The 25,262-nt window shown below is 43.5% G+C and overlaps 1 protein-coding gene across 5 annotated transcripts in view; it reads right to left on the reverse strand.

Moving 5' to 3' along the window:
* Positions 1–25,262, reverse strand: part of kank1a (KN motif and ankyrin repeat domains 1a) — a 247,433-nt gene that overhangs the window by 73,461 nt on the left and 148,710 nt on the right. For 4 of the 5 annotated variants that reach the window (XM_055632821.1, XM_055632824.1, XM_055632822.1 and 1 more), the window contains one exon: positions 4,607–4,720. In XM_055632821.1, the coding sequence (XP_055488796.1) occupies positions 4,607–4,640 (34 nt within the window). In that variant the 5' untranslated portion in view covers positions 4,641–4,720. Of the gene's footprint in view, positions 1–4,606; positions 4,721–4,973; positions 5,130–25,262 lie in introns of those variants that run through there. The other variant, XM_055632826.1, reaches the window with a different exon arrangement.

Below are 25,262 nucleotides of genomic sequence, written 5' to 3' on the forward strand. Positions count from 1 at the left end.
GCTGTGACCCCTTGTCCTGGACTTTCCTAACATCGGGAACAATCTTCCTGCATCTAGCCTGTCCAACCCCTTAAGAATTTTGTAAGTTTCTATAAGATCCCCTCTCAATCTCCTAAATTCTAGAGAGTATAAACCAAGTCTATCCAGTCTTTCTTCATAAGACAGTCCTGACATCCCAGGAATCAGTCTGGTGAACTGTCTCTGCACTCCCTCTATGGCAATAATGTCCTTCCTCAGATTTGGAGACCAAAACTGTACGCAATACTCCAGGTGTGGTCTCACCAAGACCCTGTACAACTGCAGTAGAACCTCCCTGCTCCTATACTCAAATCCTTTTGCAATGAAAGCTAACATACATAAAAGTGGTTATATGGTTATACCATTCGCTTTCTTTACTGCCTGCTGCACCTGCATGCCTACCTTCAATGACTGGTGTACCATGACACCCAGGTCTCGCTGCATCTCCCCCTTTCCCAATCGGCCACCATTTAGATAATAGTGTGCTTTCCCGTTTTTGCCACCAAAATGGATAACCTCACATTTATCCACATTATACTGCATCTGCCAAACATTTGCCCACTCACCCAGCCTATCCAAGTCACCTTGCAGTCTCCTAGCATCCTCCTCACAGCTAACACTGCCCCCCAGCTTAGTGTCATCCGCAAACTTGGAGATATTGCCTTCAATTCCCTCATCCAGATCATTAATATATATTGTAAATAGCTGGGGTCCCAGCACTGAGCCTTGCGGTACCCCACTAGTCACTGCCTGCCATTGTGAAAAGGACCCGTTTACTCCTACTCTTTGCTTCCTGTTTGCCAGCCAGTTCTCTATCCACATCAATACTGAACCCCCAATGCCTTGTGCTTTAAGTTTGTATACTAATCTCTTATGTGGGACCTTGTCGAAAGCCTTCTGGAAGTCCAGATACACCACATCCACTGGTTCTCCCCTATCCACGTTACTAGTTACATCCTCGAAAAATTCTATAAGATTCTTCCTTTCGTAAATCCATGCTGACTTTGTCCAATGATTTCACCACTTTCCAAATGTGCTGCTATCCCATCTTTAATAACTGACTCTAGCAGTTTCCCCACTACCGATGTTAGACTAACTGGTCTGTAATTCCCCATTTTCTCTCTCCCTCCCTTCTTAAAAAGTGGGGTTACGTTTGCTACCCGCCAATCTTCAGGAACTACTCCAGAATCTAAAGAGTTTTGAAAGATTATTACTAATGCATGTGTTTCTAGGAATAATACAGAAGGTGCAGGATCAGTTCATTCCTAGGCGGAAGAAAGATTCCAAGGGGAGAAAGGGACGACCATGGCTGACTAGGGATGTCAGGGACAGTATAAAAATTAAAGCGAAGAAGTACAACGTAGCAAAGATGAGCGGGAAGCGAGAGGATTGGGTAATGTTTAAAGTACACCAGAAGATAACCAAAAAGACAATACGGGAAGAAAAGATGAGGTACGAAGGTAAGTTAGCCAAGAATATAAAGCAGGATAGTAAAATCTTCTTTAGGTATGTAAAGAGGAAAAAATTACTTATGACCAAAGTTGGACCCTTGAAGACCGAAAAAGGTGAATTTATTATGGGGAACGAGGAAATGGCAGATGAGTTGAACAGGTACTTTGGATCCGTCTTCACTAAGGAGGACACAAACAATCTTCCTGATATAGTAGTGGCCAGAGGATCTGGGGTGACAGAGGAACTGACGGAAATCCACATTAGGCAGGAAATGGTGTTGGATAGACTGATGGGACTGAAGGCTGATAAATCCCCAGGTCTGATGGTCTGCATCCCAAGGTACTTAAGGAAGTGGCTCCAGAAATCGTAAAGGCATTGGTGATAATTTTCCAATGTTCTATAGACTCAGGATCAGTTCCTGTGGATTGGAGGGTAGCTAATGTTATCCCACTTTTAAAGAAAGGTGGGAGAGAGAAAACGGGGGAATTATAGACCAGTTAGCCTGACATCGGTGGTGGGGAAGATGCTGGAGTCAATTATAAAAGATGAGATAGCCGCACATTTGAATAGCAGTAACAGGATCTGTCCGAGTCAGTATGGATTTAAGAAGGGGAAATCATGCTTGACTAATCTTCTGGAATTTTTTGAAGATGTAACTAAGAAAGTGGACCAGGGAGAGCCAGTGGATGTAGTGTACCTGGACTTTCAGAAAGCATTTGATAAGTTCCCACATAGGAGATTAGTGGGCAAAATTAGGGCACATGGTATTGGGGGTAGAGTGCTGACATGGATAGCGAAGTGGTTGGTAGACAGGAAACAAAGAGTAGGGATTAAGGGGTCCCTTTCAGAATGGCAGGCAGTGATTAGTGGGGTACCGCAAGGCTCAGTGCTGGGACCGCAGCTATTTACAATATACATCAATGATTTGGATGAAAGGATTCAAAGTAACATTAGCAAATTTGCAGATGACACAAAGCTGTGTGGCAGTGTGAATTGTGAGGAGGATGCTATTGATGAAGCCAAATAAAGTTACTATGAGAATGCAGGGTGACTTGGACAGGTTGGGGAGTGGGCAGATGCATGGCAGATGAAGTTTAATGCGGATAAATGTGAGGTTATCCACTTTGGTAGCAAAAACAGGAAGGCAGATTACTATCTAAATGGTGTCAAGTTGGGAAAAGGGGAAGTACAACGGGATCTGGGGGTCCTTGTACATCAGTCTATGAAAGTAAGCATGCAGGTACAGCAGGCAGTGAAGAAAGTGAATGGCATGTTGGCCTTTATAACAAGAGGTATCGAATATAGGAGCAAAGAGGTCCTTCTGCAGTTGTACAGAGCCCTAGTGAGACCACACCTGGAGTATAGTGTGCAGTTTTGGTCCCCTAATTTGAGGAAGGACATTCTTGCTATTGAGGGAGTGCAGTGTAGGTTTACAAGGTTAATTCCCGGGATGGCGGGACTGTCATATGCTGAGAGAATGGAGCAGCTGGTCTTGAACACTCTGGAGTTTAGAAGGATGAGAGGGTATCTCATTGAAACATATAAGATTGTTAAGGGCTTGGACACCCTAGAGGCAGGAAACATGTTCCCGATGTTGGGGGAGTCCAGAACCAGAGGCCACAGTTTAAGAATAAGGAGTAAGCCATGTAGAACAGAGACGAGGAAACACTTTTTCTCACAGAGAGTGGTGGGTCTGTGTAATTCTCTGCCTCAGAGGGCGGTGAAGGCAGGTTCTCTGGATACTTTCAAGAGAGAACTAGATAGGGCACTTACAAATAGCAGAGTCAGGGGGTATGGGGAGAAGGCAGGAACGGGGTACTGATTGGGGATGATCAGCCATGATCACATTGAATGGCGGTGCTGGCTCGAAGGGCTAAATGGCCTACTCCTGCACCTATTGTCTATTGAGTCGAGCTATGTGGAAATGAATTCAGTAGGACAGGAGCAGGCAGAAACAATGGGACTACCAGGGCAATTCTGTTTATGGGTTTCGGGGAGAAGGTAAATCCGGGCCGTGCGGGGCTGGGAAACGACAAAGTTGGAGTCGGAAGTGACAAAATCAGAAATAGTCTGCGAGATTATGGCCTGGTGTACATCATACAGACATCTTTGGAGCAGTATTGCTTACAAACTTATATCCGAGAATGCCGATAACACAACTTGGTCTGGTGCAACGTGATCTGGTGAGAAATTAACCCTTCCAACATCCTGGATTCTCCGCTCAAGTATGCAAAAGCTAGAACAGGCCCTGCCAACAAAGTGAGTGACATCATCTATTGTAGTGGTTTTCAGAGAACACTACTGAGGTAACAGAATATGCCTTCTGATTGTGATCGTACCACAGGGGATGTAACTGGATGACCTTTGCTTTTAAAGTCGACTTAAAGAATAAAAATCCACATGGTTTAAGCAAAGCAGTTGAATATCTAGTTACAGAATGAATATTGCAAAAGCGGCAAACAAATGGAGGCTATGAAAGGCCATCTCAACATCCTGCAACATTCATCTCACAGTCTGGAACAAATAATTCAATCCACCAATGATTTCTTCCATTGTCTAAATCAAACATTAAAATACAAAATTATTTGCTATTATTCAACCCTTGAAGAGCAAAAGGTAGAAAAACATGCCTTTCACGGTCGTATGAAAATAACTTAGTCGAGCAGTGTTATAGAATTTGTTAAAAGGCAGAGACCATGTCAGTGAGGAATTTTTAAAAAGAATTGAAGTATCATTTTAATCTGATCTTTTATAATTTTGCTTTATATGCTTTTAATATCTTTCATAAAAATTTAGTTGTTGCTTTATTATCTGTGGACAGAAGTCTGAATACACTTTCATTAAACAATGCAACAAAGTTACTGCATTGGATACATGGTCACACAAATTAAATATTTTAAATTTAAAGTTGCATTAATTTCTCTAGGTTAGTATTTTGATATTTTTTATTTACTTTTAATGCCTATTATATGGTTGGCAGAACTGTGAACAGCATTTTTAACAGGTGGATGAGATGTCATCCACCCAAACTCGCAATTAGCAAATACAACAGCTGAATCTTGAAGAAACCTCACATGATGTTCTTTCATATGAAGGCAAATTTAATGAACATTATTACAATAATATATTTAATTACCTGGAACACTCCCATTAATCACAGTGTGAGCCATATCTGCATCTGTTTATTCATAAATCCACAAAGACATTAGTCATGCAACCCGCATGCATCAAGTCCAGCCACTCATGCAATCTGCAAGGAAAAAGAAATCATGTCAAGTATATGATAATTAAGTTGTTCCTCAAGTAATTCAGAATTAGCGCAAGTTAGTGCAAGTTAAACTCTATGTAACTTCAGTACTATGACTTGCCTTTTGAGCATGCATATAAATTCACAAAGACAAAAATCACAAAATAAATGAGCAATTCTGATATCAGATAAACAAAAGTTGCATCAGATTTCAACAGTGAACTCAGCAATAAATGTTGAACAAATTTTTCAATACCTTTGGAGAAAGACATCACCCAGTGAGCCATACAAATAAAACAAGGGCCATGCTGTGTCGCTGGTCTGTGACTTCATCTGATTTTCATACAGGCTGCCAGATGAGTGCAACTGACTCCTGTGCTTTTCAGCAGCAGCTAGTCAGACACTGGTCACAACCCAGTGGCAATGCCTTTAAATATTTACAGACTGGAGCTAGCTCATCTGTTACTCCTGAAGCTTCTTTCCAACCAATCATATCTTAAATAAATAGCTTGCCTAAGATCACAAGAATAACCATTAAGGATAGCTTGAGCAGCCTCCAGTGAAACTTACTCCAACCCAAATAGGTATAATTGAGAAGCAGCAGAGGAAAATAATAAAATGCGATTAAAAAAAATAGGCACCTTTTAAGAGCGTTTTTCATCCTATTAAATTTATCCTGAAAAAGATCATAATATTGATTGCATTCTTGTATCTAATTAGCTGAGGAAGAATGCACAAAATCCAAAAAATCACCATTTCTAATAAATTGAAAAGGACATTAAAATGTTTTTTAAAAATCTTGGACAAGGTGGTTTTGGTGTGTTCATAAAGAATGATGAGTGGCAAGGGGAAGAGATTAAATTAATGCCCTACTTCTGAAAATCTTTTAAATTGCATCTGATTACCATATAAATAAATACAATCATCTAAAACGACAAAGTTTTTAAAAGTTCTGAATATTTTCACATTTTTGGCAGATATAGGCTTTGCAATCATTACAAAACAATGGGAAAGCAAAATAATGACAGTAATATTATACCTCACAATAGCCAATTCCCATACCATGAAGGGAAATTACAAGCTTCAGAGGCTATTTTATTGAGCCACATATTGTTAGCTAAACAAGCAAACATTTCTTGCTGGTCATGTTTCTTAAAAATAACTCAGCGCGACACGTGGAATAAAGAACATTTCCAAGCATCAATAACATCTGAATTGACATTTGATTGGTTCCAGATACTTATTTCAACTTGGTCCATCCCTAAGCAGTAATGACATTTTCTTGCTTAAGTCACCAAAACTGGAAACCTGGACACGATATCAGAAGTGCAATAAAAGATAGAGCACCACTCACCTCAAACAATGCCATTGTAAATGAAAGATGAATGGATGGAGACTTGCTCAAGTATGAGTGGCAGAGCATTTTTGACCAGTATGTCAGATGCAACCAGTTAGCCAGCATCAGTTATGTGCTTCGCCAGGGGAGATTTGCCAAAAGGCCAAAGATCAATTGAAACTTTTTGTGCAGAAAGGAACTGCAGATACTGGCTTACTCCGAAGATAGATACAGAATGCTAGAGTAACTCAGCGGGCCAGGCAGCATCTCTGGGAAAAGGGTGATGTTTCGAGTCGAGTTGAGTGTGAAGATTGATCCGAAACGTCAGCCATTCCTTCTATCCAGAGATTCATGCTGCCTGTCCCACTGGGTTACTCCAGCATTTTGTGTCAATAATTGCATTTTTTGTAACACTTGTTTGTGCATTAAAAATATCAAAACTATTTTTGCTTTTCTCAAAACATTATCAACATTCTGGAACACTTGATTGGTCAAAATGTGTCAGAAGTCAAGAGACGGATGACAAAATTTACCAAAATGTATTGTTAAGGGCTTGGACACGCTAGAGGCAGGAAACATGTTCCCGATGTTGGGGGAGTCCAGAACCAGGTGCCACAGTTTAAGAATAAGGTGTAAGCCATTTAGAACGGAGACGAGGAAACACTTTTTCTCAAAGAGGGCGGCGGAGGCAGGTTCTCTGGATGCTAGATAGGGCTCTTAAAAATAGCAGAGTCAGGGGATATGGGGAGAAGGCAGGAACGGGGTACTGATTGGGGATGATCAGCCATGATCACATTGAATGGCGGTGCTGGCTCGAATGGCCAAATGGCCTACTCCTGCACCTATTGTCTAAACTGCATGTTTTAGAATTACCACCCTTATATATTATGTTTATTTTACTATCAGCAATTAACCTCTAGAATTTCTTCGTCCATTTCTTAATGACATGAATACATTGCAGATTGAATTTGCCAACATGTATTTATTTTCTAAATTTAGCCATCATCAGTCTTTATCAAAAGATACTGCTGAAAATACACAAAGACACTGGCATAATAATTTAAAGCAGAGGTCAACAGATTGTGTACTGATATTTAAGAACTTCAATACATACAATTATTATCATTTTTTCTTTGAAAGAATGGGATGCAAAGTTGAAGTTGCAAAGAACCAAAAGTAATTTTGTTTATAAAATTACTCCCATTTAAATTGTGACAAAGGAAAGAAATGCTGCACAAAATGATCCAGAGACAGAGTTAAGCTTGATGGGCGACATCTACCAAGCAGAAATATCTTGCACTCAAGTCTGAAGGTAACATGCGAGATTAAGAATCACTTGACTTTTCAACTCAGCATTCCAGGGACAGCCTCAGCCTCTTCAATGGAATGGCAAATTCCATTTACTGATAACTGACTGGAATTTGTTTTTTTAGACGTCTACAGGTTTCTACATGATATTTCAAGAAGTAAAAAGCTTGAAAATAAAGGGCTCTATTTTCTAATGAAATCATAGTTGACTTTTAAGTTCCTGTTTTTGTTTCTTCAAAAGTGACATTACAACTAAAAGTGATAATCAACATTGAACAATGGCAACATAAACATCTCATTCTTGTTTAAATGGCTAACATGAATGTCATTTCCATTCAGCAGATAACACTAGAGGCAGCAGGGACAGTTCCGGGCCAGTTTCGTGATTCCCTTTGATGGCACAAATAAAGGGACAAAGCACGCTAAAATTGTGCAAAAACTAATTCTGTTCTTTAATTTTTCACATTCAGCAGTTAATTTAAGAAAATACATAAAACATGCTAAAGGTAGAAAAGCCCATCAATTCTGTTACAGAATGAATAGGAACATCACAGTGTAGAAACAGGCCCATTGGCCCAACTTTCCCACAATGGCCAACATGTCCCAGCAACATTAGTCCCACAGGCCTTTATCCCTCGCAACCTGTCCTAATAGCACAGACTAACAATTAATTCACAATTCAAACAACATTTAGATGGCTTCTCATAGTCTTATGGATCAGATTGCAATCTTGAAGATATTTCATATTTCTACACTTGAAATAATATATTTATGGGAGTTTGTGGGAACACTGAATGTTTTGGGCATTATTGAGTAGACTGTTGGTGAGTGGAGTGAACCAGTGATTTACATTATCATGGGAATGCGGTTGCACACAGAAATTCTAAAGTGATCCTAATGTCAGCTGCAAAATTTGAAAGCAAACATAATTATGGCAATGCCTGAGATTTTATGAATAAAAGCTCCGTTTCCTTCAGAGCAGCCAACTTACATCTTCATAACCAACAAGTGAGTGTGTGTGGAACAATCGAATAAGGAAATTAACTTTCCCGAGTTGATTAATCACAGGACAACTGTGCTCCACTACTGGACTCAAGAGAGAGCCATGGGAGTTCATTTGTCCTTTTTACAACAGTTAAATTCTTACTTGCTGCAGCTTTACAGGCAAATTAGATGCAACCACAAAAATATACAATACAGGTGCACAACCTTTTATCCGAAGATCCAAATAACGAAAACCTCTGAATAGCGACATTTTTTCGGTCCTTGAAGAAAGGTCCTTGAAAACGTTCACCGAGGGCGGCCCGCAGAGGTGACAGCGGAACCTCCGGTCGGTCCTCGAAGAAAGGGGAACTAAATCCCCATTCATAAAAGAGAAGGTGAGGGTATATTGCGCGGGAGGGTTAATAATTGACAATATGCTGCTACCTGTCAGCTGTGTTAAAAAGTTCCCACGGTAGACTCACGATACACAGTGACCGGGCCGCCCTCGGTGAACGTCCTGTCTCCCTGTCCCTGGAATAGTAGGGGGCGATCAAACAGCACAATACCCCCCTCCCCCTCCAACTCCAGAGGGATCCGCTCCCCGATGGGCCGCTACGGCGACAAGTGGCAGTTCGCCCACAGTCCGAGCTGCGCCACCCCAAGAACAAGACGTACCCCTTGCACACCATCAGCTTCTGCCCATATGGGGAGCGTGTTCCTCTGGAGTTGGAACGGGGCTGGGCTGGAGTTGCTGATCTGGGATCTCCATGCTTGCGGTGGGCCAGGGGGTCGATGTTCCGTTGGTCCTGACGTCTCTGGTGACTGGCACTGTGCTGCTAGCATCGCGACGTGAAGACAGTACAAAGCCCCCGCGCCGGTGCAATGAGCAGGAAGCTGGAGAGCTGGTCAGTGCAGTCACCGGAGACGTCAGGACCAATTGGACGTCGACCACCAGGCCCACCGCAAGCACCACGGAGAACCCAGAGACCCACAGCCAGCAGCAGCCCAGCCCAGCCCCGCTCCAACTACAGAGGAACCTGGGTTGCGGATGACGGGGCGCAGCTCGGGGCGTCGTAGGGGCCCATCGGGGAGCGAGTTCCTGTTGGTCCTGACGTCTCCGGCCACCTGCTATCCTCCGGGAACTGTACCGCCCTTGCAGGAGAGTGGGGTTGTTTGCAGTTGCAGAGGGAGGGGGCAAGGGCGGTACAGTTCCCAGTCTCAGCTCCAGTCCAGGGGGGTGGCTGGAGACGTCAGGACCAACGGGACAGCGACCCCCAGGCCCACTGCAAGCACGGAGATCCCAGAGAGCCACAGCCAGCAGCAACTCCAGCCCAGCCCCGCTCCAACTCCAGAGGAACACGTAGGGGCAGAAGCGGATGGTGTGCAAGGTGCGTCTCGTTCTTGGGGTGGCGCAGCTCGGGCTGTGGGCAAACTGCCACTTGTCACCGTAGCGGCCCATCGGGGAGAGGATTCCTCTGGAGTTGGAGGGGGAGGGGGGTATTGTGCTGTTTGATCGCCCCCTACTATCCCAGGGACAGGGAGACACAGCGGCGTTTTAGACTGGTGGGCAATCACTTCCAAAGTTCTGCCCACACAGTCAGTACACCTCTCCTACACTGCATTTCATACAAACATTTATTCTGCATGAAAAAACGACAATGAAGACTCAAACTCGCGACCGAGTAACTGCCGGGATCAAGGCGCAAACTCGCGACCTTGCGGATATGAGCCGAGCACTCTACCACTGAGCCAGCCATTAAAATCTACGCTAACAAAATTCCATTCCGAAGACCGACAAATTCTGAATTACGAAAAGTGTCTGGTCCCAAGGCTGTCGGATAAAAGGTTGTGCACCTGTACATTATGTTATTCTAAGTAAACCAGACTATGATCGTGCAAAAAACAACGTCCACAGAACAACCAGCTTAGTGCAAAGTCCACAGTTCTACAACGCTGAGGTGGGGCTATGGGTAGAGTTGTGCAGGGTGGTCCAAAAATCTGACGGCTGATGGGAGGGCATTGTTACCAAACCATCTTCCTTGCGAGTCCAAGTTGGGGGGAAACGATAAGATTTCCCAGAGGAAGGCTAGAAAACCTGTCTGTTGAACATCAGAGACACTCAAACATACAATCACATTGACAAATGGTTAACTTGGGAGAAGTGGGGATGAGATTGGAGTGGGTAAGGTGAGTGGAGAAGTTAAGATGGTTGATGTAACCCCTGCAGTTGGAAATAAAAATAGCCCAGTGAGGATAGAAGGCAGCTGGGAGAGTCCACGAGGAGGGGGAATGTTGGAGACAGGAGAATGGGTCGTCACTGGGAGGTGAGGGCTCTTTGACAGAGAAAAAGGTTCAGAAGCTCAACGTCATGACGGGCTCAGGGGTAGGGGTACAAAGGTGAGGGCTCTACTGAAGACTGACTGCCCTGCATTGGAAAGAGGGAGGTTGGGTGAAAACCCCACGGTGGTAAGGGCAGGTTTCATACCCAGACTCTGAGGGGAGAAACTGTGATATAAGATGGGGGCTCAGAGTGGAGGGATGTGAGAAGGGTGGTGTAGGGGTCAGGGAGCTGGAGAAGTAACATGGGTGGCATAGGGGGAAGGAGAGTAGGACCAGTCACTAGGCCCCAACACTGCAACTCTGACTACAACTTAAAACATTCTTCGTTTTTATTAAAACCTTTCCCAGCTCCAATTACTCAAAACACCAACTTTGTCAGAAGTCCTTGTTAGCGTCAATATCAAGCAGCTGCCTTGGGGAGAGAGACATTCTCTCACTTTGTTCCCAATTTCCACCTGGTTTTAGCTCTTCCAAGAGACAATTGAATTGTGCTTTGTACTGGATACGTAAATGCAGAATGCATCCATTACACCCACAGAAAAATGTGAATGAATTGAATAACCTTTTTGAAAAGATACTCGAGCTGGTTTGCATTGTGTGCTTATTCAATGTTTCACAATCTTACTGCCAACTTTGAGCATCTTCATATTTTACTTGCATGTTGCATGGGTCAGATTTCATGTCTTACACCATTTTATACCTGACAGTTCATTCAATGGACATACCAGAAACACAATGCTTGCCCAGAAAATCCCATGCCAAAAGGAGTAGAAAAATAAATTGTTGGATTAGATCAAAAGCTAAAATTTATTTTAAGATAAAAATGATAAGCAAAAATTTACTGAAAATTGTTAGCGTCAATAACTGCTCTCTTTAGAAAAAGACAGTACCCACAAGAATCCCTGAACAAACTTGGTACTGTAATGTTTTACCATCTTCATTCTAACACTAAAAAATGATTTTTAGCAATTAGAAACATAGAAAATAGGTGCAGGAGGAGGCCATTCGGCCCTTCGAGCCAGCATCGCCATTCATTGTGATCATGGCTGATCGTCCCCAATCAATAACCCGTGCCCGCCTTCTCCCCATATCCCTTGATTCCACTAGCCCCTAGAGCTCTATCTAACTCTCTCTTAAATCCATCCAGTGATTTGGCCTCCACTACCCACTGTGGCAGGGAATTCCATAAATTCACAACTCTCTGTGTGAAAAAGCTTTTTCTCACTGCAGTCTTAAATGTGCCCCCCTTTATTCTAAGACTGTGGCCCCTGGTCTGGACTTCCCAACATTGGGAACATTTTTCCTGCATCTAGCCTGTCCTTTTTTAATTTTATATGCTTCTATAAGATTCCCCCTCATCCTTCTAAACTCCAGTGAATACAAGCCTAGTCTTTTCAATCTTTCCTCATATGACAGTCCCGCCATCCCTGGGATTAATCTCGTGAACCTATGCTGCACTGCCTCAATCTCAAGGCTGTCCTTCCTCAAATTAGGAGCCCAAAACTGGACATAATGTGGATTTAATGAGCCCTATACAACTGCAGAAGAATCTATACTGAAATCCTCTTGTTATGAAGGCCAACATTCCTGCATGCCAACTTTCAGTGACTGTTGTACAAGGACACCCAGGTCTCGCTGTACCTCCCCCTTACCTAACCTAACCCCATTGAGATAATAATCTGCCCCCTTGTTTTTGTTGCCAAAGTGGATAACCTCACATTTATCTATATTATACTGCATCTGCCACATATCTGCCCACTCACTCAACCTGTCCAGGTCACCCTGCAACCTCCTAACATCCTCTTCACAGTTCACACTGCCAAATGTAGAATGTTTTACTTTATGAATTTCATTTTTGTTGAATTAATCAGATGATTCCAACCAATCAACAGGCCACTTATTCAGAGTGCAAGAGGGATCCATCCACACACAGCTATCAAATGAGCAAAACACAAAACAATCAGCGTGCTGACTTGGTCATTTAAAATACAAAAGGAAAAACTTATGTCTCTAATTTGATCAATTAGTGGGGGCTATGTTTGTGACGACTTTTGGACTATATTCTCAGTGAAGTCTTGCTGAAATACTAGTCCTGTCAGTTTTAAACAATGCACATTTATGAAACTAATTAACAAAGTGTAGGAGCAGAATCTCTTCTCCTGCAGGCACCACTCCTCCAAATCCACCAATGTAACTCTGCATTGAATGCATATACAGGTGCACAACCTTTTATCCGACAGCCTTGGGACCAGACACTTTTCGTAATTCGGAATTTGTCGGTCTTCGGAATGGAAATTTTTTTGCGTAGATTTTAATGACTGGCTCAGTGGTAGAGTGCTCGGCTCATATCCGCAAGGTCGCGAGTTTGCGCCTTGATCCCGGCAGTTCCTCGGTCGCGAGTTTGAGTCTTCAATGTAGTTTTTTCTTGCAGAATAAATGTCTGTATGAAATGCAGTGTGTTGAATGAATTCCTGAATTTGTAAATGTGCCCGCAGCATTGAATCACCTCTCGCACTCATGTCACCCTAGCGGGGCTACATGCCCTAAGGCGGCCTAAGGCGACATTTTCACACTCTTATATCCGTGTGCAGCAGAGGCGACATGCGTTTGGCGCCAAACGTGAGCTTTGGTGTGCAGACGACATCCTGGAAAAAATGTTCGGTTTCTTCCAGGTAGGCGATAAACCCTCCCGGGCAATATACCCTCCACTTCTCTTTTATGAAGGGGATTTAGTTCCCCTTTCTTCCAGGACCGACCGGAGGTTCCGCTGTCACCTCTGCGGGCCGCCCTCGGTGAACGCTCACTCAACTTTGTCTTGGGATTCCTACTCCCCCGCGCAATGTACCCTCACCTTCTCTTTTATGAATGGGGATTTAGTTCCCCTTTCGTCGAGGACCGACCGGAGGTTCCGCTGTCACCTCTGCGGGCCGCCCTCGGTGAACGTCCTGTCTCCCTGTCCCTGGGATAGCAGGGGGCGATCAAACAGCACAATACCCCCCTCCCCCTCCAACTTCAGAGGAATCTGCTCCCCGATGGGCCGCTACGGCGACAAGTGGCAGTTCGCCCACAGCCGGAACTGTGCGACCACAAGAACAAGACGTACCTTGCACACCATCAGCTTCTGCCCCTACGGGGAGCGTGTTCCTCTGGAGTTGGAGTGGGGCTGGGCTAGAGTTGCTGATCTGGGATCTCCGTGCTTGCAGTGGGCCTGGGGGTCGGTGTCCCGATGAGGGGGCACAGCTCCGGCTGTGGGCGAACTGCCACTTGTCGCCGTAGCGGCCCATCGGGGAGCGGCTTCTGGTGGTCCTGATGTCTCCCCGCTAGTTTGCAGTTTTCCTCTGGAGTTGGAACGGGGCTGGGCTGCTGCTGGCTGTGGGTCTCTGGGATCTCCGTGCTTGCAGTGGGCCTGGGGGTCGGTGTCCCGTTGGTCCTGACGTGTCCGGTGACTGGCACTGTATGCTGGCATCGCCGACTTGAAGACAGTGCAAAGCCCCCACGCCGGTGCAATGGGCAGGGAGCTGGAGAGGGGAGGGAAGGGGCCACACACATGGCCGGGAAGCAGAGGGGTGTAGGTGGGGTGAAACTGAAGGGAGCGACAATCTGCTGCTCCCTGCCCGCTGAGTTAAAAAGTTCCCACGTAAGACTCGTGAGTCTACCATGGGAACTTTTTAACTCAGCGGGCAGACAGCAGCATATTGTCAATTATTAACCCTCCCGCGCAATATATCCTCACCTTCTCTTTTATGAATGGGGATTTAGTTCCCCTTTCTTCGAGGACCGACCGGAGGTTCCGCTGTCACCTCTGCGGGCCGCCCTCGGTGAACGTTTTCAAGGACCTTTCTTCAAGGACTGAAAAAATGTCCGCTATTCGGAGGTTTTCGTTATTTGGATCTTCGGATAAAAGGTTGTGCACCTGTATCTCCAAATATTCAACATTTCATCTTGCAGCTCATTTAGCAGCCATTCAAGGCACGATCAACCAATACTTCAGGTCAATTTGCAGTAAGGCACAAATCTATGTCAAGAGTCAAGCAAAAGTATGCAACTCTCCTGTTAAGTTACTAAATTCTGTTGACCCATTTTAGTATGGCTGTCAGAATAAAAATTGCTGAAATAATTAATCAACTGATATTCCAGTGGTAATACTATCTTTGACAATGCCTTATGCAAATGTTAATAAGAATAGGTAAATGTTTTGATCACATTTCAATTCCTGGACAAATATGAAATTGGATATACTTCATGATTTACCAAGGAGAAAAAAATGTTGTATGTGAGAGGAACCGGTTGTGCTAGGCTGTTTCTTGACGTGGGAACATTTTTTAAAGCATATTATATTACAATAGCAAAAAAAAAGCCTTAAAGTGGTGTTGCTGGTCATACAGTACTTGATGTTTACAACAAACACAATCTGATCAATATACATAATTGTTGCAGGGAGCATCCTCTTAAGCAATCGTTGTTACATGGAGAAAATCAAACAAACGTATGCACATAATTTTTTGGTTAATTTGAACTCTACACTCAACACAAGAAAATTAATTCAGTTTATTTTTTTAATATAAAAGTGACATGATTAAGTTAACAACAAAGCTTTGCAAATTCATCATAGCTAATAATGTGGAATATGTTACAATTCTATTTTGTAGAGCACGACTAACAAAGTAAACTAAGACAATAAATATTTATCCACGAGGACGGGAGGGGTTAAGGCAGAAAATGCAAATTACCAAGTGCAAGAAGTATGTACCAAGTACATGAAGAACCAGTTTGCAATTCAGGAATTACTGCAGAATTAATGATACTGTGTTATAAATGCTGCACAATGTCACGTCAACAAGTGTTCAGTTCCACTTTAGATACAGATCTATCAATATCTAAGTAAATGGTATAAAAATACTCCTGGGTCAGAGTGACTGACCTGATGCTCAGTTACTCAGCAGTTTTGTATTCACCATTCCACATTCTCTGGCACAATTATTTTTTCATTTCTGATGGAAATTTAAGATTTTACATTTAAATTAAAAGGCCAAGACAATATACAAAGTTCCATTCTTTTTTGCTAGTCTGGTTGTTACTAAGTTGAAACATCTAACCTTTTTACAATTATTGGGTGGAAATGTTCCTAGTGACAGGAAGAGATTCAAGCTTCTGGCTCAGTAGTAAAGACGCCCCTGAAACCTCAATGTTGCTTTTTCATTTCATAAACCGATCCCTATGATTAACAGGATTCAAAGTAGACAAAAAATAAGGAAATAGAGGAATGTACTTGGCTAGTTATGTACCTCCATTTTCCTGGTGTCATAAAAACTTAACACTACTTTTAGACTGCACAGAGATCATAGTCAATACCATACTAATGGGCCTGTCCCACCAAGGCGAATTTTCAGACGACTGTCAAGCTGCCGGCAGTCGCCTGAAAAACCGGCAACTGGAATGGCGACTGTCAAGAGTGGAACACACACACACACACATCGCTTCCTTCACCAGGCCGTTATGCAGGCGGGGGACAGGGCAAGCGGGGGGAAGCGCAGTCTGAGTGAGATTCACATGGTGCAAAGCCACGGTGATACAGACACACACCGCAGGTAGGTTGGCGTTGTAATTAAGACGGCTAAAGCAGTGTACGGTAAGTCCTTTAAAAGGGGGGGGGGGGGGAGAGGGGAGGGGGGGGAAGGGGAGGGAAGGGGGGGAAGGGGGGGGGGGGGGGGAAGAAGGGAAGAAGAAGGAGTGGAGACAACTTTTAAGGTCAGAAATACACGGCTGTGAAGCTCGGCGGACATTTAACATTACCGGTCCGTTATCCTTGGTTCTGAAAACTACTGCTTACGATTTTTTCCCAATGAGCCAATGAAATTCACCGGTCAACACCGGCTACAACCTACGAGAACCTACGAGAACCTTCGACCTCCTGCAACCCACTTGGACCTCCTGGCGACCCACCTACGGCACGAGAATTCTCGCTACTCTCCATGGCGGCTTCATTCTGGTCGCCACTAATTTTTCAACAAGTTGAATAATTTGCGGTGACCATAATGAGGCCTCGACTAGTTCCCAGAATGCGGGAACTCCTCACGACCATGAAGGCGACTCCCCGGCAACCACCTGCGAACATGTGGCGACTGCATAGTCTCCTGCAGTCGCCTAAAAAGTTGCCTAAATGGGACAGGCCCATTATTTTCTGAAGAACCAATGCATTTTTTTAATCCAAGATACAAGATAGATTTATTCATCACATGTGCCAGATGGCGCAGTGAAATGAAATTCCCATACAGCCATACAATAAAAAAAGGGACACAACACACTATAGGGTTTGACATAAAACATCTCCACACAGCAGAATCAAAGTTTCCCACTGTGTGGGAAGGCACCAAAGTCAGTCTCTTCCTCCACTGATCCCCGTGGTCAGGGCCTCCCCATGCCCTCCGCAGTTGCAGCTACGGGCGACCCGATGTTCAAGTCAAGTCAAGTCAAGTCAAGTTTATTTGTCTATACAGGTACACAACCTTTTATCCGGAAACCGGCCATTTTTTCCAGGATGTCGTCTGCACACCAAAGCTCGCATTTGGCGCCAAACTTGACCCGAAACGACCCACGGTCAACCCAGGTCTGTACTACTGTAGCGGCTGCCTCCTCCCCGGAGACCGGGGAGACACTTAAACATCTGTAAATCATTGCTTAAATGTTAGTCAGTTAGTTTGGAGGGCTTTTATGTGAAGGGGGTGGGTGAAGGGGTAAACTTTAATTCTTAGTCCCCTATCTGGTCGGAGAGGCGGGGAGCGGTCAATGCCTTACCGGGTCGCCGTGCAGTAAGCTCCGCAGCGCTGTGGCCGCCAACTCCCAGCTGGGGCTGCGGGCGTCTGGCCGCGGGCGGCGCCGGTTGTAGCTCCGACCCTGGGAACTCTACCCCTGGCTGCGAGGCGCTCCAAATCCTCCGCCGCCCGCGGCCGGACGCCCGCAGCCCCAGTTCCGCGAATGTTGGGAGTCGGCGGCGTCGCAGCGCTGGGATACCAGCGGGGAGCGGGCAATGTCTTACCGGGTCGCCGTGCGGTAAGCTCCGGAGCGCTGTGGCCGCCGACTCCCAACATTCACGGAGCTGGGGCTGCGGGCGTCCGGCCGCGGGCCGCGCTGGATTTGGAGCCGCGCAGCCAGGGGTAGAGTTGCCGGGGTCGGAGCTCCAACCGGCGCCGCCCGCGGCCGGATGGAGCCCCCAGCTCCGCGATGTTGGGAGTCGCCGACCAGGTAGGGGACTAAGAATTAAAGTTTCACCTTTCACCCCCACCCACCACCACCACATAAAATCCCTCCAAACTAACTGACTAACATTTATGCAATGATTTACAATGATTCTCCCGGTCTCCGGGGAGGAGGCAGCCGCTCCAGACTTTTCAAGCCGCCCGCGCTACCTACCTAATCTACACTAAAAATCTTCCATTCGGAAATCCGAAAATGTCCGAAATCCGACAAGTGTCTGGTCCCAAGGCTTTCGGATAAAAGGTTGTGCACCTGTACTTACAACACCCCGTTTGTAAGTATAGACTTACAAGTATAGAAGTTTGTACGTACAACACCCCGCTCGCTGGGGTGTTGTAAGTACTGCTTATAAAAAATACATTTGCAAATTTCAAACCAAATTTTATTATGTTTGTTTTTTCATCCTTGATTACTTTTAGTGCAAATATATTTCAGATTTTTGGAATTAAAGATCCTTCCGCAAACTTAATAGCTACAAGTAGTACAAAGCTAAATGAAGAACTTGTGAAATGCAGGCACCATTGCAATGTAGTTATCCAATGTGCACACAATCTGGTCACAAAAAGAGCAGCACGACCATAAACTGCTTTAATAATAGCACATCAATAATTGGCCATAACACAAGAATTCCACAGCTCTTATTCAAATATCTATTTATCTATCTATCTATCTATCTATCTATCTATCTATCTATCTACTATCTATCTACTATTTATTTCAGACAGAATAAAAGAATAAAAAGCAAATGTGAAACAGCATACAAAAAACAAAACAAAAATATTTATAAAGTGTCATAAACAATATCTATAAATAAATGAAATCATATGTGTCCGAAAAGGAGCAGGAAGAAGCCAAAGCTTATTAATTCCCACCCCTTATAATTGTCTTGGAATACTCTGGGAAGACAGAAAGGCTGCAATTAAGGTCTTCAAACACAAAGGCACAAATGGGTACAGAAATCCCAGCCAGGATTTTTCACAATTTCTGCAAATTGCTCTTGAACTCCAGACAGGACAACTTGAAGACTTCCCAATGCCAGTTTTGTGGAGTAGTGTTCAGAAATACCATGTTTGACTTACTTCCTCTTCTAGTTGGCAGTCTTAACCATTTGCAGTATTGTAGAAGACAATTTAGAGATAAGTCACCAAGTACCTTCTTTAAAGACCCAAAGTAATTTATCTTCCAAGAATGTGCGCCTCAGATGACCTTATGTTGGTACTAGCTTGGAAATTATGCTAGTTCTGGGATGAACAGTCAGCATTTACACAAAAAATGCATGAATGGCATCAGGAATCCATTGCCAAAGCTTCAACTTTATCAGTGCGTACCAGGTTGCTGAGACATGTGCTGGGCAGGGTCTCTGTTGGCCTACAGCAGGCAGTCAGCACAGGTAATTTACATTTTGTTTGATCAATTTTTCTCAAACATTCAGATACTTCCAAAACACATGAATCTGGCATTTATCCATCAAAAAGATTTCCATCAGGAGACCTGTAAGTGGCAAGTTCAGGTGTACAAGTGGCAAGCAGAGCGAAAAACACCGTCATACATCCTAGCCTATGCTCTTTTTCTGTTACCTTTTTCATTGCCAACTTCAAAGGCAAAACAATGGAGTTGGGCAAATGACAGTAGTAATGCTGACACCAGCTGTTGGTCTTTCATTGTTATTTTGTCAGTTGATTTTTCAGTTTCTTACCTTGCCAGAGATGCGATTATTTTCCGGTTCGCATCTCCGGTCACTCTGCGGCCTACCATCGATGGAGCTGGAGGCCTCCTCGGACTGACTTGAGCCCCACCACGGAGCGTGGACTTAATATCAGAGTCGATCCCTTGCCTGGGATTGCCTGCAGATTTTGCCAACACGAGCTCACAGTCTCGGGAGAGGCTAGTCAGGAGCTCCAACGACACAGAGGCTTGACCAGCCCCGACGTGGGGTTCAATCGCCCAGTGCGGGGGAGTTAACATCCCCGCAATGCAGGAGCTGATTTCCCCAATGCGGAGGGTCGAAACGTTCATGAGCCCTCGACCACAGGCGAACAAAGGGAAGAGTTTTTAACTTTTTTTTCGCTTTCCATCACAGTGAGGAATGTGGAGGAGTCGCTGTGGTGGATGTTTATGTTAAAATGCATTTTGCGTGTTCCGTTGCTTTTTATTTTAGGTCTTTATTCCTTGGAGCGCAGAAGGTTAGGTCTTTATTCTTTGGAGCGCAGAAGATTAAGGGGGGACTTGATAGAGGTCTTTAAAATGATGAGAGGGATAGACAGAGTTGACGTGGATAAGCTTTTCTCACTGAGAGTAGGGAAGATTCAAACAAAAGGACATGACTTGAGAATTAAGGGACAGAAGTTTAGGGGTAACATAAGGGGGAACTTCTTTACTCAGAGAGTGGTGGCGGTGTGGAATGAGCTTCCAGTAAAGGTGGTGGAGGCAGGTTCGATTTTATCATTTAAAAATAAATTGGATAGTTATATGGACGGGAAAGGAATGGAGGGTTATGGTCTGAGTGCAGGTAGATGGGACTAGGGGAGAATACATGTTCGGCACGGACTAGAAAGGCCGAGATGGCCTGTTTCCGTGCTGTATTTGTTATATGATTATATGGTTATTGTCTGACTTGGCAAATGAAATGTTGCGAAACATACTTGGCTAATAAAATATTATTGTGATTGTGATGAGCTGTTGGTCTTTCATTGTTATTCTTGGAATAACAAAATAAATTGGGTAGGGAATTGAATTGGCACAGGACATATCGAAAATATCTAAACCATTGCCTCAAATGGAAGGATCACAACATCTTGTGATCGTGATGAATGAGGAAATATTGTATTTTCGGCCCGGGATCAAGTATTTTCAGATCTCAGGGATTTGTTCACTATTCTGATTGCGCAGGATAGAATTTCCCCATTGGCAAACTATTGTTTGTGTGGATGGAGAAGTGAGTGCAACACTTTCCAGAGTAGAGTAGGAAATGGTATATTCCAGGTAGTTGTGTTAATGATGGATATAAATAGAAAGCCCAGTGTAAAAGTCAAGAGTGTCACAATGGAATAATTCAATTCTTAGTTGCAGAAGCTTAACAGACTTGTCAATGCAACACCCAGATAAATGTAATCAAAAATTCAATGAGTTAAGCATAATACGAGTACAAAGAAAAACAGTCCATTGTGCAAACAAGGACATGACCTACATGATTTCATAGCTGCTGAGGTTAGAGCTGTGTGACATTGAAGAAGAGAATAATGGTTGCTATGAAGAAACTACTGTTAAATCTGGCTCCTGTAGCAAACCTATAGTGGGACCAGGGCGATGTGGGTCTTTGATGATATTGGGTGCATTTTTGAGACAGCATCATTTGTAAATGTGGAGGGGAGGTGGGAGGGAGTGGTTGTGGTGCCTGTGACGCACCGTGACTTGTCTACCACTCTCGGTAATTTCTACCACTCCTGGGTGGTCAAGTTGCCAAACCAAGGAGTAATGCAACCAATGTGCTAGTCACTGGGCAGATCTTCATGCCCAGGATCTTAGAGCACTTCATGCGTTCATGGGTCCTCAGCTTTCCTTTTGTATAGTTAACATTCAGCTCCTTAGTCTTGCTAACCTTGAGAGCAAGATTGTTGTTCAGGTACCAACATGGTTTTCCTTTACCCTTGAGAGCATTATTGGTGTTCTGGTACCATTTTTTTGTGTGCAAGTTAATATGTTAGTCTGTGTCCAAGATGGCTGTCGGACACGAGAGTGTACGCTGGCGCGGTTTAGCTGCCGCTGCTCTCTCTTCACATTGTGTTTTTGATTTTTTTGTCTTTGGAGCGATTTTGTGTCTTAATTTGTGTATTGGTGATGTCCTTATTATTTATTTTACTCCGACTATATGTTTTTTCTCTCTTGTTAATTTCTGTAAGGTGTCCTTGAGACTTTGAAAGGCGCCCGCAAATAAAATGTATTATTATTATTATTATTCAACATGGTTTTCAATCCCCCTCCTTTACTCTGACTCATTGTTACCTGTTAATCTTTCAACAACTAAGATATTGTCTGCGAATTTAAAGGTGTCATAACCTTGTCAGCCTGCAGAGTTATGGGTGTAGAGAGTAGATAAGGGGATTGAGCACACAGCCTTGAAGTGCTCGTATGTTGATGGTTATCGAGGTTATCAAGGAGAAAGTGTTGTTGCAATTTGCTACTGAACGTGGTCTGCCAATGAGGAATTAAAAGATCCGGTTACCTAGAGATGAGTTCAGACCCAATTTTCCAAGTTTGATAAGTTTGGAGGGGATGATGGTGTTGGATGCTGAACTATAATCAGTGAATAATAGCCTGGTGTTCTTATCATCCAAGTGGCCCAATGCAGAGCGGAGTGCCAGCGAGATCGCATTCCCTTCTAATCAATTGTAGCAGTAGATAAATTGTGGTGGGTTCAGATCCTTACTAAGGTAATGAAACTAGGTAGCTAAACGAATGGAATGGAATCACACTGCCACATGAAGGGTTGGAAATTTGAGGGCAGTTATATTCCCTACATTAAGAATGACGCAGAGTAACACATTAGAAATAGTGAGGAGTGCAATGAAGACTAAAGACTGATACCAACAGGAGAGGAGCCAAACTAAAATTCCCACTGTAATATCCTTCATTGAGAATAAAAGCAGGAATTGCGGGAGGGTGTTGAAGGGCAAACAAAAAGCTCTTCACTGTTATGATGTTCATCAAGCTCAAGATTGGTGTTTAGGCAAATACAGGCTGTTATTTAAGGAAGAGGAAAGCACTATGTTTCAGGGAGATCAGGCATTCACATACACAAATCTATCCTTTGAAACAAATCTGCCAACTCTTGTCCACCATCCCACTTTCAATAATTGTACCTGGTGTGGATAAGAACAGATCTGTACTAGTGCATACTTTTGGCCTCATCACAAAGATGCACTAGCTTTTTAGGCAATGAAACTAAAAGGTTTACCACATCAATAGTTGCAATAAGTGGTCAGGAGTAAATAAACCATATATTCTACAGTGCTTAAAAGAATGAGGGGTGATCTTATTGTCTATTGCTTATACTATCTTGCGTTTCTGCGTGAATGCTGGGAAGGTATTGAGAAAATGGAAACATGTTGTGCAAAGTCAGTGTTCAGTAGAAACAACCAAGCAGAACAGATAATTGGAAGTCTAGGAAATGACGGCTCAGTGTGTAATAGTATGTGGAGATAAGTCAGTAAAAATAAAATATATTTGTGCAACCCAAGTGAAATAACCTTTTCAACAGACTCTGACCATTTATCCTTGACATTCAGCAGCATTACCATTGCTACATCACCCAACATTAACATCCTGGGAAGGAAGGAACTGCAGATGCTGGCCTACACTAAAGATAGACACAAAATGCTCAAGTAACACAGCGGGCCATGTAGCATCTCTGGAGAAAAAGGAACCGGTGGTGTTTCAGGTCGAGATCCTTGTCTGAGTTACTCCAGCATTATGTGTCTATTAACATCCTGGCGATCACGATTGGCCAGAAAGGCAATCAGATCAATTGCATAAATACTGTGGTTACAAAAAATTGATCAAAGAAGGGTATTCTGCAATAAGTGATTCACCCTGAGACACCCAAAATCATTTGTACCATCTATGAGGCAACTTGAAAGTTTGAAACGACAAAGCTCAATGCCAGACAGAAAAATAACACAGATTCTTGAATTTGACTCGTGTACTTTGTCTACTAACCCATGCAGTGGCTACTATTAGTTGAATGAGGGGGCTGAAGAATGATAAATATAATTTTGTTCAGATAGGTACATTAAACTATTTTTTTAAAGGTGAATGCAGATGAATGGCACTAGCTTAGATGGGACTGTATGGTTGACATGGATGAGTTGGGTCGAAGAGCCTGGTACCACATGCTGTATAACTATGACCTCTACAGTATCACTTGCATTTCCTTACAATAATCCATCTTGCTGGGGAAATATTTTGCAGCTCTGTCATATTTTGGCCTCCCTGATAATTAACATAACATTCTCACAAGAATTGCAGTGGTTCACCACATCCTTCTCAAGCTGACCTTGATGAATATTTCCTGTAATTTTCCAAAGATCTTAAGGGATCACAATTTTAGGTTGTTAAATTGATGAAACATGAAACTTGATTTTATATACCCAATATTATAATACTGTGACCATTATTAAAGGAAACATGGAACTAGTTATTTACAACATTTTGTGACCTAAAGCTTTGTAACTATTTGCCCCATCCTCATTCCATAACTGACTTTAATTCAACCATTAGAACAATATTTTCTTACACAAATCAAATCTGTTCCCTCCTGACCAAATGTTCTCTGCACCAATCATCTCCTACAGGGGTTGTTCTGCACTTTCTAACACAAGGGGCACACGATATTATCAGTTCTGAATTTCGCCGCATCCTTCTTCTGGAGAAATAACTGGTCTTCAAAAGGTCAAGAACGTGCCCATTGTAAATTGTAATTGTGAAGATCGGGGTCCAAATAAAGTAAGTTAATTATTACAACAGATTGATAAAAGACAGTACACTGAGCTCCAGTGAACAAATGCACTAGACAAGTGCATCCAGCTAAGAAGGGCAGCTGACTAAATAAAGTCATATTATCAATCTCTTATCCATATGAGAATTAGGGTGATTAGCAATCAACATTCACGCAATACATACATAAAAGATGTGTTACACAAAGCAATAGTACATCTCCACCAATATGTTAGTTGCACAGTATTAAATATTAATATTTTATCACTAACAGTTTGCATAATAAACATTAAAAATTACATCTCTTTCAACTGAAACTGGCAAACAGCCAAGCAGCTCCAGTAAGGCAGCCTTTCGATAGAACAGATGCAACCTGTACCCTTTACGTCCACCCAATCCATTTTCAGGGTAACACAGCAAATGAACAACTGTGGCAACCATGGTACTGTACTGCCTGATGAAAAGTATCGCTCAGGAGCCCACTGCAGCTCCACACTGCTTTATTTGAATATGGAACACACAGATGCAAATAAATGCAAATCCTCAATGTTACGTCACAATGATCATATCATTCTTTAGGGACCGAGGGTTCCCCTCTTCGACTATAGATGAGGCTCTCACCAGGGTCTCTTCTAAATCCCGCAGCCCCCCCACTCGTAACAAGGGCAGATTCCCTCTTGTCCTCGCCTTCCACCCTACCAGCCGTCACATACAACAGATAATCCTCCAACATTTTCGCCACCTCCAACGGGATCCCACCACTGACCACATCTTCCGATCTCCTCCACTTTTGGCTTCCCGCAGAGACCGCTCCCTCCATAACTCTCTGGG

Source organism: Leucoraja erinacea, chromosome 3 (assembly GCF_028641065.1).
Source record: "Leucoraja erinacea ecotype New England chromosome 3, Leri_hhj_1, whole genome shotgun sequence".
NCBI lineage: Eukaryota > Metazoa > Chordata > Chondrichthyes > Rajiformes > Rajidae > Leucoraja > Leucoraja erinaceus.